Here is a 12,302-nt window from a genome sequence, read left to right as displayed (position 1 = left end):
CACTTCCCAGGGCAGGCAGGTGTTCAGCATCCCCAGGACAGCAGGGCTCCATCACCTGTAATGGTGACTTGGGAAGACAAACACCATCACTCCAAATGTCCCCCCTTGCTCCTCCTCCCCAGCTTTATGTGCTGAGCGTGGTGCCATATGGTCTGGGATATCCCCTGGGTCAGTTGGGGTCGGCTGTCCTGGCTGTGTCCCCTCCCAGCTCCTTGTGCCCCCCAGCCTCTCTCTGGTGGGGTGGGTGTGGAGCAGGAAAGGTCTTGGCTCTGGGTAAATGCTGCTCAGTGATAACAAAAACAGCCCTGAATTAGCAACAGAATCCAAAACATAGGCCAATACCAGCTACTGTGAAGAAAATTTACTCTACCCCAGCCAAAACCAGCACAAATATTATTTTAAAAATGTATTATCAGCATAATCACTAAACTTCAAAGGTAGATATCTGATGCAAAAAAAGAGAAAAAAATAGAAGTGTTTTTTAAAAAAGGAACTTAAGGTGGTGTGGGGGTGAGGTCCTGGCAGCTTTGGACCCTTGTCTTCCATAATGAATTCTATTCAAGAAAAAAGTGTGCTCCAGGTACCCAGCTTTTATAAAATGGTGCTGTACAACTATAAAAAATATCTCTAGGCAGAAGATTTAGCATGCAAGGAATACTCATCCAGGGCTTAAAATGTGTCTGCCTTCTAGCTATTCTCCCCACTGTCAGTGTGCCATACGGTTCCTATTGTACCAATCCCTGATCCAGTGTTAAGCATCTGATTTTTGAGATGCTGCTGGTACACTTGGGCCACACTGATGCAGTGGGGATTTCAGTGCTCTCTCTCTCCATCACCCGACCTAAGAGGTTTATGAAAGAGGATGACAGCAGAGCAGGAAGAATAAAGAAAGCAACAGACTACCAGGCCTGTCTGAGGGATGAAGATTCCAACACCTCCATGTGCACAACATGTACAGGAAGGGTTGGTTTCCTTTGTTATTTAAGACCAAATATAACTTAAGTAACTAAAGAGGAAACTACTGAATTGCTTCTGCCAGATGTAATGAACTAATAGTTTGCTCTTTCCCCTTTGGATTCAGAATGAATTCTTGGCCTATATTGGCATTTCTCTCACTGGAAAATTTAATTTGCATTATTAAAGCCCTGAGTCTATTACATTTACAACTGACACAGAAGGGCACCAGAAAAAAACTCTGTATAATTTTGGTAAATTTGTTAATATTGATGATTCTAAGTACTACTCAAAATTCTAATTAAACACCAATAAGCTGCTTTAGCTAAAGAGAACCTTAAACTAACACCAACAGAGACAAAAAATGTATTTCACTGATAATAGATCTGACTTCTCACTTAGATTTTGATTAAGTTTAAGCACATTTAACATCGGAGGAATTAACTGCTTTGCTGAATATAGATCCTCTCTCTTAATCCATTGGTTCCATGGTGACATTATGACTGATCGTACAGAGCAGGGAACAAATACCTACCACTCTCCAGACCCACTGCCTGTGACAACACCAGCAGTCAATTACTCAAAAAAATTATGTGTAAGTTGATGCACTTGGATTTGACACTCAATTTTGTCTTAATTTATACTAATAGTAAAAATGTGAGCATTCCCATAAAAACATGATCATACCCTTAAATTACTGTAAGAAAAAAACTGTAGTAGTACTGTTAATACTATCACACAGGTCTGGTGGAAATCACTGCTTAACAATTTCAGTAAAATTACTGTTTTTCTGCATCCCTTTGTATACATTTCAAAAGAATGTCTATAAGAAGATACACAAACATCAGGTAGAGCACACATGATACATTTTGGGTACCTTGCACCAAATATAAAAATGTCTAGATGCAAGACAGATTTCCTAAAGAATTAACAGGCAGACATGAAGATAAGCCATCTACACTAAAAGTTGGAGTGGTTTTAAGCATGAGTAGCTGATATGAGGCTATCCAACATTTAATACAAGGCCACATTTTTATTTACACTTGAAAAGAACCAATTAAATTAATGTCCTGGAAACAACTACATGTAATAGCCCACTGTAAATCTTTATGCATTCTTGCGTGTATTTTAAAGACTTTTCTTCTTCTTTGTTCTTTCCAATGTCATCACAATAATATATGCCTTCCCTCTCACAGTTCAGATATTGGCTGCACCCTCAGGACAGACAGAGGCATGATACTGAATAGTTAAACCTGTTATTTGAAATTATCGTAACTTCCATGCCCTTAAGAAAATTTGCTCTGGAATAACATCAGGGAGTTGCTCTTTTCCCCTTCTCCAAAAATTTTCCCTTCATTTGTGGCTGTTGAAAGACTGAAACAAAAACATGCAGAGCAGCATGTGCTAAGTATCTACTACAAATCCTCCTTAAAACAAAAGACTTGATGCAATAAGAACATACACCACTTAACATGGAAAAAAAAAAAAGGTTTAATCCCTTGAGAACTACTATCATTCCAAACTTACAGTTTAACTTTCTGGTTTGTTCACATTTGTAGTAACTTTAGTCACTCAAGAATAAAATCCTCAGTTTAAAGGAATGCCATCAATTTGAAAGCAACTCAGGGTATTTTACCTATAATCAAAGAACAGAACTACAAAATTATTATTACTGAAAGTGATTGCAGTTTTCTGTGATTTTCATTTCTTTAATCTGCTTCTGTGGCTGTACTCTGCAATGGTATTGTGGCTGATAAAAATTAACTTTTCTCTACAATTTCTTGGGAAGTTTACTAGCACTAAGTGCTAAAAGCAAGGAAAGAAAGCTGCATGTACAGGGAGATTATCTGCAGTGACTATTCTGAATTTCCATAGAATTATTGTCTTCTGAAATAAGGAAAAGACTTCCAGAATGCTCATAACAATACTGACATAAAACAATACTGAACTGGTGGGACTCCCTGGTACTCCCTGGAAGACTCAGGTCAGTCACCCGTTATTGCAATCAAACTCAACAAACAGTACTTATTAAGAAATCAGGATCTATCATACCACAAAAAAAAAAAAAAAAAACAAAAACGAAAAGGGTTTTTGAATGCACTGCTCCACAAAGTCTCAGCTCTCACATGGTTTTTGTTATTCTCCTGAGATCCGCCAAAAATCCACAGTATATTGTAGTAATGATGTACAGTAACAGCACAACTGAAAAACAGCATTACAAAACTAAGATATAGAAACTGTCTTCCTACTCTGAAAGTCTTAAAAAGAGAAATATATGTTTGAGAAATGATCTCCATTTTCTGATTGCAATGTGCAGGGTCGACCACCAGTGACAGCACAGAGCAGCCAGTGACTCCGTGCTAAGTTTTGGCCTCCATGATGTCACAGAGTAGTTCCATGAAATCACAGAAAGATCCTTCCAGGGCAACTGTTCATGAGATCACACAGTAACCACCCACACACCCAGCCCAGCAGTGCCCCTGGCAGCCACCATCGGGCGTGGAGCACAGCCTACCAGCACAGGATGCACAGCAGCTCCCGCTGGGGCAGATCCCTGCAGCTCTCCCAGGATGGATGCCGTGGTGCTTAAAAAGAAGGGCTACAGCCTTGGTGACACCCTTGGAGAAGGCTCCTACGGCAAAGTGAAAGCTGCCTACAGCCACCGCCTGAAACGCAAAGTGGCCATCAAGATCATTGACAAGAAGAAAATTTCTCAGAATGTCCTGAAAAAATTTCTCCCCAGGGAAATGGAGGCTTTGATGAACCTGCAGCACCCCTCAATCATCGAAACCTATGAAATTTTTGAGACATCAGCTGGGAAAGTGTACATCGTGATGGAGCTGGGGGAAAAGGGAAGCCTCCTGAACTACCTCACTAGCCAGGGTCCGCTGGACGAGAGCATCGCTCGCACCAAGTTCCAGCAGCTGGCCTCTGCCATCAAGCATTGCCATGACTTGGACTTTGCCCACAGGGACCTGAAATGTGACAATATCCTTCTCGACAACGATCTTAACTTCAAGCTGTCAGACTTTGGCTTTTCAAAACCCTTGACTCGGGATGGAAATGGGAAAACCATTCTCAGCAGCACCTTCTGTGGGTCTCTTGCCTACTCAGCCCCTGAACTACTCGAGCACGTTCCTTGTGACCCCAGGATTTCTGACATGTGGAGCCTGGGCATTATCCTGTATGCAATGCTCTATGCTTCACAGCCATTTGATAGCTCCAATGTCAAGGAAATGCTCCAGGTTCAGAAACAACAGAAGATTCCCTTCATCAAGTCAAAAAATATCTCTGCAGAGTGCAAGAACCTCATTGTCCACTTGCTCCACCCTGATGTGTCTCAGAGGCTGTGCATAGACAAAGTTTTGAGACATCCCTGGTTGCAGACTCCAAAACCCATGCACTGTTCCAGTCCGCGAGCTGCAGGAGGGGATGATCCCAAAGTCTGTGAGAAGAAAAGCCTGAGCAAAACCAAACAGCAAAAAAATGGGATGGCAAATCCCATTGTGTGCAAGTGTAAGGAGTGGAGGAGGAAATCAAATCCTCTTAAGGATAGTTGCCTTTAACAAGGCCACAGAGCTGGCCTAACCTGTGAACTGCATTAGTTTAAACTCACATTAAAGAGAACCTAAGATTCTGTGTCACTGCTGTGTCCCCGCTTCTGCACAGTGCACGTGAATGAAGAGTTGTAACACTGCCAAAGTCAGGACTGTGAAAGACGGGGGAACAATGAGGGAGGGAAGTTTTAGAACATATAAACAAACTGCAGAGGAGCACTTTGTTCGTAATACTTGAAGGAGGAATGTATTTCAAACATGACAAGGCAATTTTTTTTGTATCTGAATATCAGACCTGGTGCACTTTATAACAATTTATAACTATTTCAGTACTCAGACTCTTGGATTTGCCTAGATGTACATGCTTAGGAATCAAAATTTAGCTGATTTTCTCTTTTGAGTCTTTTAACAAAAAAATGTGCAATGTAAACCATTTCCTTATACTTAAAAATTAACTGGGTTACAGGTTCCTTGTACCATAACTCAGGTTTTAAGTCAAAATGAATGGGGAAAGAGTTTTCATTAATTAGCAAGGGAAGTTTTAAAAAACACAGGTCCAAACATCAGCTGCCTTTAACTGAAACTTATTGGCTGAGGAAAAGACACACATGAATAACAGATTTATTTTTTCTGTAAGAAGAAATATTACATTAGACATTAGAAACAAAACATCTACCTTCAATGCTACAGTTGTTTAGCCTAAAACTTAAAAAATAATGTTGATTATTTTATTTGCATTACAGTCCTGCAAGGTAGTCCTAATCAAGGATCATTTTAAAAGCCTGCAAAATAAGAAGTCTCCTGTCATAATGATCTAATGCATTTATCTCTAGGTCCCATAGGATTGACTCAACTGGATAAGCTATGCTAGCACACATTTACAGTCCAGCCACTTCCTTCAGAAAAACATCAAAAAATGTCATGTGGGTAAAATCTGATCCCAGTGGAGACTTTGGGAGCTTTATTACCCAATTCTTTGGTACTCAAATAATTGCCTGTCTCTAAAAGTAAAGGAAAACACATGTAATTTCATGGGTCTTCTTGACCAGAGACATCTGACCAATTATCCATCTACGAGGGTATCTATCCAGCACGTGAGAATGCCAGGCACACAAATGATGACCTATTCATAATTTGGTATTGCTTAGAAAGGGTCAGGCTACTATGTTTAACTCTTTATAAAGCAGAGACAAAGCAAAGATGAAGTGCTACTGAAAAGTAGCAAAGTGTCAAAAAGGACTCTATCATACAATTTGACAAGATAAAAATTATATTTACCCATTATTTCACCCATTACTCTTTACAGAAAATATGCTGTTTCCATCAAAATATTATGCTAAAATATCAAACATAAAATACTGCTATCGACAAAGCCATCAAATAAAAAAACACTGACCATAATTACAAGCTATTATTTCCTTTTAGTAAGTGTGGGCAATAAATCTATTCTGGGGAAGAAAACTTTTTGCTTAATAAAATGAGAGATTATTGTTGATGCTATCAAATGCACTCTGGAACAATTACAAACCTTACTCTGAATAGTCTTCTACCTCAGAGAGTGAATTAAAAGATGGATTGTACAAACATCCATTCAGCAGAGCTCTTACTATCCTAAATAATCCAGGGAGAGACTAAGCCAGATCCAGCTCTAATTAACACTCATTGCTAGTGGCAGGAGAACATTAATAAGATGCATTTCCACTGCCACACGTTTAGAAGCCACAGCCATTGAAAAGGACACTTGGACAAACAAAATGGAGCTTATGAATTCTTTCAGATAGCAATTCAATTGGAAACTTAAAGATATAGCTTATTATTGTATTGTTTTCATTGATTTAACCTGGGACCAAAACACAGTAGTAAAAAGAAGCTGAAGCCATGGAAGATATTTTCCTATTCTATCTTTGCCATTTATGTGAAGTTTGAGTTACCAGACACCTGATACAAGAGGACACAAGGTGATCGGAAATGCTCACACGGAATGTACCACAAAGAGCATGTGGCTCCTCATCCCAGTGTACTGGCAGCTCCTTGGACAGGATCATGAGCCTCCACACTGTGATGCATATTCATATCCAGACTACTGCTACATCTCAGGCAGTTCAGCCACATTCTTATTTCCAGTTGTGTGTCTGTGGCCAAAATATGTCTAAGTACACAGTCAAAATCAAAAGGCAGGACAGCTCCCTTACCCAGAGGCCATCCCAGCTGAATTTATTACAGATGTGAGCCACTCTCTTGTGTAGATTGTATAGAAGAAATACCTGCGATGTGTCTAAGGAGGATGTATTTTGCAGTTCTGGTTTACTTGGGAATTCAGTTTTATTCCAATCCTTTCAGTAAGACAGGGCTTGTCATTGAAAACAAACATAAATGAGTCGTAAAAATCTTCAAGAGAAAGAGGACCTATGAACTGTATTGGTGAATATCACAACAAAAACCAGGCACACTAAAAACACAATTTCTATTGAATGCAGTAAATGGGGTAAAATGTGTCCTGCTATAACTGTCAAAATGACAGTGGGTTTACTTTAATTAAAGATAAGAGAATCATATATTTACTATGGCTGGAAAAGACCTCTAAGATCTCTGAGCCCAACCATTAAATCAACACTGCCAGGTCCACCACTAACCATGTCCCCAAGCACCTCATCCATACACTTTTTGAAAACTTCCAGGGGTAGTGATTCCACCATTTCCTTGGGCAGCCCATTCCAATGCTTGAGCACCCTTTCAGTGAAGAAATTTTTGCTGATATCCAGTCTAAGCCTTCACTGGCACATCCTTCCTCTTGTCCTATTGCCCACTACCTAAGGGAAGACCGATCCTCCCCTGACTACAGGCATTTGTAGAGTTTTGAGGTCCCCACAAGCCTCCTTTCCTCCAGTCTAAATAACCCCAGTTAACTCAGTTGCTTCTCAGTTCCCTCAGCCTCTATTTCCTCCAATTTAAAGAGGAATCAATACCACGTACCTAGTATTGGTGAATGAAAATGGAGATTGTTGCAATCACTAATGTTTCAGATAAAAATTTAATTTGCACTTTCCTCTACACATTACAAGTGATTGAGTTTTAGAATCATCTTTTCCTTAGCCAGAAGTGTCCACACTTTCCTATCTTATATTGTTGGCACTTAAAATTAATGGTTTTTATCTAAAAGATACAGCAGTCATAATAAATGTTTAAGGTAACTATTTAAATTTTGGCTGTATTAACATTACAATGTAAAGAATCCTAATTTTGCCTCAATAAATCAAAGATTAAACTCACTCAGACATTTTATCTTGCTTGCCCTTAGAATAGTTAAAGAATTTCACTTTAAATATGAGTAATATGTCGTCATTTTATGAGCTTTGTTCATTTCCACAGATTTAGTTTGAAAATAAAATTATTTCTAGTACTTACTGGAATGCTGCTAATGAAACTATTGAATTAAAATTTTTTGTCTATATCTAAAAATCACTTGAACTCATTTGGAGGGGTTGAATTCTTAAATGAGGACCTGCCTCAATTTATGCTCCTTGCTATGGCACTCAGAGCCATATGAACCATCATGGACATTCCATTAAAAGATAAGGTTCAGAAAGTTACAATTTGTCAAAAAATTCTCAGTACTATCCCTTAAAATACCATGCATAATACTGACTGAAGTATATTTTAAGACTCAACTTCACAATGAAATTTTGTAAGATTTTTTTCCGATTCCTGCAAGAGTTTTTAGTTCAATGAGAATTAATTGTTTTGCTTGCACAGATACTGTTTCCAAAATAAACCCTCTAAACAGGATCACAATGATCTCTGTAGAGCCTTTGGAAGTGCTTCAAACCAAAAGATTCCAGTGGATAACTTTGCTGGTAGTACAAAATGGTTTGATTTGGTGGCATTGCAGGCAGACACCCACACCAATTTGACCAAGAACACAGTGTCCAGGACACCACATCCCTATCCCGGGATATCATTGCATTTTCCCTACACAGGCTGTATGTTTAATTTGCTGGTTGTGTGACGTGTGCTGTCCCCCTCCCTGCCCTAACAACCAGTGGGGCTCTGGCGCCTGCATCCTGGGGACTCTGGGGACAGATGGCTTCAGGGCAGCCAAGGGCTGTCTGGAACGGTGACCCAGACGTCTTGCCACTATGCAAATATCACCATCAGTCAACCATTTTATTATAAATAGTGGACAGCCCAGGGCCCACTGAGCTCTCCCGCATGGCAGTGGCTGCACTCCAGGAGCTCCCCTTGAGTAGGGACACCTCTCAAGGTTACCCCTCAAGGCTGAAAAATTCCTTGCCACAACAGATCCTCAGTAAGTGATCAATAGCTTAGTAATGTTTGAAATCTTAGCTAAGTGATACAAAGGATTGACTGTGCACATAAACTCCTCTGAACAGAAACCATTGATCAAGTCTGAGCCTAGGACTGGATCCAGCTGCAGTCTGAGAAGGAGTTTAGAAAGCAAGGTGGTCCTTCCTGAACCTCATGACTCAATGGGAGGGTCTCCCTGACAGCTTCTTCTGACCTTGTCCTTTAGGCAGCAAATAGTCAAGTGTACCTTGTTAAAGCACTCTCACATTTACCATCTAATTTTGTTACCTCGCTGTTTTACATCAAGGTTTACTGCTGCTTCTGTCTCAAGTGGAGTGCTTCACTCCATTCATGACAATATGCAATGGGTAGAGAGAGCAGGTGAAAGGGGTTAACAGAGCAGCACTGGGGGGAGCAAACATTGGAGGGAATAAACATTTGCTGATTCTCCTAACACAGGAAGGGTAATAGCAAGTTATCTGTTGTACCACTTGACAGCTTGTAAATGGATGAATGACTGCCTTTAATAGTGGTGATATTTACTGCCTCAGAAACCTAATTCCTTTGACCTGAACAGAAATGGTCACGGTCATTAGAGCTATATAAATATAAAACTCAAATCTTCCCAGGCACATAACAGTCCTACCAAAAAAAACCAAGATTATTCATAACACAAGACACAACCAGAACAAAAATTAATTTTTCAGAACCCGAGTGTTGAAAATTGCTCATGACAAATTTTAATGGACCTGAATCAAAGTTCATTCAAGTCATTTGGAGTCCATGGTATTGTTATTTGTATCAGCACCTAAACCTTCATCTTATTTACAAAGATAATTCATATTATGCTAAGTTTTACCCAAGCAATTTCTGCAAGATGAGAACATCTAGACATATCAGGTACTTAGTTTACTAGACTGTATTAGACACCTAAGGTTAGCATTAGTCCCAAGCACATTGCAGCATTTAATGCATTTATCTCCCAGTATCCTTGTAAAGAAGAGGGATAACATTATCTCAGCTTTACAAAGTGAAACTGAAACACAGAGTGAATGCGGTACTTTTAAAACATATTAAGTACTCAGATCCTATAAGCACTGAGTGCCTGATTACTGTTAAAAATCTGAACATATTGTTATACAGACTAAGCCACTGAAAAACACAATCTGTGACAAAAGTGGTCTCAGTCAGAAGCATTAAAATCATGAAATATAGCGAACTACTACTGCTGCCTGTCTGTTTTTTCTGTCTCTGATGAGGTCTAAGTAAAAAAAAAAAGGAAACAAAAGACCACAAAAAAAAAGCCCCAAACCAAAGAAACCTCACCAATTTTAAACCTCCCATTCCATGTCTAGTTGAAATATGACTATGGTATCTCTGTTACACACATGAAGCTATTCAAAGTTTGCCAAAGCTATACTTCAAGTCACTTCTGCCTAGCATTACATAAAATTCTAAATATTCCAACATACACAAACCTAAAAAAAATGAGCTGAATTTTCTTCATGCTTTAATCATTAACTTTCACTGTACAATCCCATCATGTAGAAGTAAATAAAATGGAACAGGTTTGCTTGCTCTGCAGCATCAACTTGTTCTAACAGTTTATCCCTACCAGTCCTGCTCAACATCAGCAATCAGCTGTGAGATGTCTTTTCCTTTAAAATACAGTTTAACACAGAATCATCCATCCAGCGAAGTATCTGTCAGGGTATATTCACCTGCAGTTTAAGAAAATTGTGGGGGTTAATCAGAGAGAAATCTCTGCTTTTCTGATGCAAAGCTGTGAGCTTTAGATTATCTTAAAGCACGGACAATCCACCAAGGAACTACATATTCAGAGAGTTTTTAATGAATATGTATACATTAGTCTTTTTATGATTTTCCTTAAAGGAAAATATTACATCAAAGCAAAGCTAGTTTGGCCTATTACAGAAATTATTTCTTCTGTATGCTTCAATGCACTTCAGAAACCCGTTTTCTTAGTAAAAAATATTTCCTACAAGGAGGAAGAAATGTTTCATTCATTATTTTCCAAATAAGTTAAAGAAAAAAAGGCCAAAATCTTATCTTGATTTTGTTAGACTACTGTATTTTTAAGCCGTGATATTTAAAAAAAAAATAAATAAAACCACTTAGAGCAAAATAATGCTTTCTAGGACTAGTTTCTTTCATATCTAGCCAAAGGACCATAGGTACAAAAGAATTAGGAGTGTCTGAATCTTGTGCTAACTTCACATTACTGCTGGTTCTGACACAGTCCACAACTCCAAGACTGTTCCCACAGTACTGTCTCCTTTGTCTTCTTACTCCTTTACATCCTTCCAAAGCATACTTTGCATTTCTGGGAAATATTACAGAATTCCTGAATAGTTGTTCAATAGCAGGTTGAATACACCATATTGCTCACTGTTAAAAGAAAGATTTTAGAATGGTTCACAGTATGTTCTAGTCTTGTGTCTAGCCTTCTTTCCTTTTTGTGTCCATATGCAACTCCCATTATCCTCCTTTCTCAGTTGTATGATTCACCACCAAAGACTTCCCTCATGCTTTTATCATAGCAGGTGTTCTATCTCTTAAATGTATTCGTATGGAAACCTAGGAGGAAAAATAGTGAACTAAAAAACTAAATAGAATGGAATGTAAATGAAAACATTTTAAGTCTATGTTTTAGTGTATTGACAACAGATATTATTACACTGAACAGTAGCAGAGGTCTCAGAACCTGGTATTGTTGAACAATAGCATAAATTTATTGTATTCATGAGTGAAGATGCCTCACACAACCTGTAAAAAATAAAATCCAAGCTAAATAAAGTTTGGTTGTAGTGGTTTCTTGTCTTGAGGAGAAGGTCCACTCTAATTAGGCTGCCTTCTGTAAGACCACTGTTTTATCTCCCTACGTGCTGTAAACTTCACATCCTGTCATTACTGCCAGTAATTTCTGTAGAAACCACCACTAATGAACGTGAAAAACAGAGCAACGTAATCCGGAAAACTGAAGTAGGAATCAGGAGGAATATAGTAGAAAAATTCTCGGTATTCCTGTAGAAATTCAAAACTACTTTTTCCCCATTCATTTGTTTCTACAGTTCTTAGGGTTTTGGTTTATTTTCCAGTCAAGACATAAATCTCCCATAAGAAAAGAAAGCAAAATACAACAGAACAAAAACACACTGTGGTTTCTAATGCAACAGTTAATTTGGCTCGTTAATTTGGATTTATCCTAATTTCATAAGTAATAGCTGTCTGCTTTTCTTCTGCCTTATTTCAGCTAAAGGACGGCAAAGCACATTATCTACATAAGCAACAGCAGTTTTGGCCTCTGATTAGGTGTTCTGTTGAAGCAGTAGCCCCAAAAGGGCATTGTGTATACTGCTTATCATCTCATAATTCAAAATATTGAAAAGTGAGAATTTTTTAAGTAAGGCAAAGCAACTTTTTGTTTGCCAAAAATTAACACCTTGCATAGCCACACTTTTCAGG

The 12,302-nt window shown here is 38.6% G+C and overlaps 1 protein-coding gene across 1 annotated transcript; it reads left to right on the top strand.

Annotated features, from left to right (window-relative positions):
• The first annotated feature begins 590 nt into the window (after positions 1 to 590).
• Positions 591 to 11,633, top strand: LOC121670079 (testis-specific serine/threonine-protein kinase 2-like). Its single transcript, XM_042039831.1, has one exon. It carries the CDS (start codon positions 3,525 to 3,527, stop codon positions 4,518 to 4,520), a length of 996 nt encoding a protein of 331 aa, XP_041895765.1. The 5' UTR covers positions 591 to 3,524; the 3' UTR covers positions 4,521 to 11,633.
• The last annotated feature ends 669 nt before the right edge of the window (positions 11,634 to 12,302 follow it).

This window comes from Corvus kubaryi, unplaced genomic scaffold (genome assembly GCF_017639235.1).
Source record: "Corvus kubaryi isolate FWS band 111438036 unplaced genomic scaffold, C.kubaryi_AGA036_p1.0 37395, whole genome shotgun sequence".
In the NCBI taxonomy this organism is placed as follows: Eukaryota; Metazoa; Chordata; class Aves; order Passeriformes; family Corvidae; genus Corvus; species Corvus kubaryi.
This window is presented reverse-complemented; position numbering and strand designations above follow the sequence as displayed.

Bases quoted from the DNA above. Each gene is read 5' to 3' on its own strand.
- LOC121670079 (XM_042039831.1), top strand. From the start codon at position 3,525: ATGGATGCCGTGGTGCTTAAAAAGAAGGGCTACAGCCTTGGTGACACC.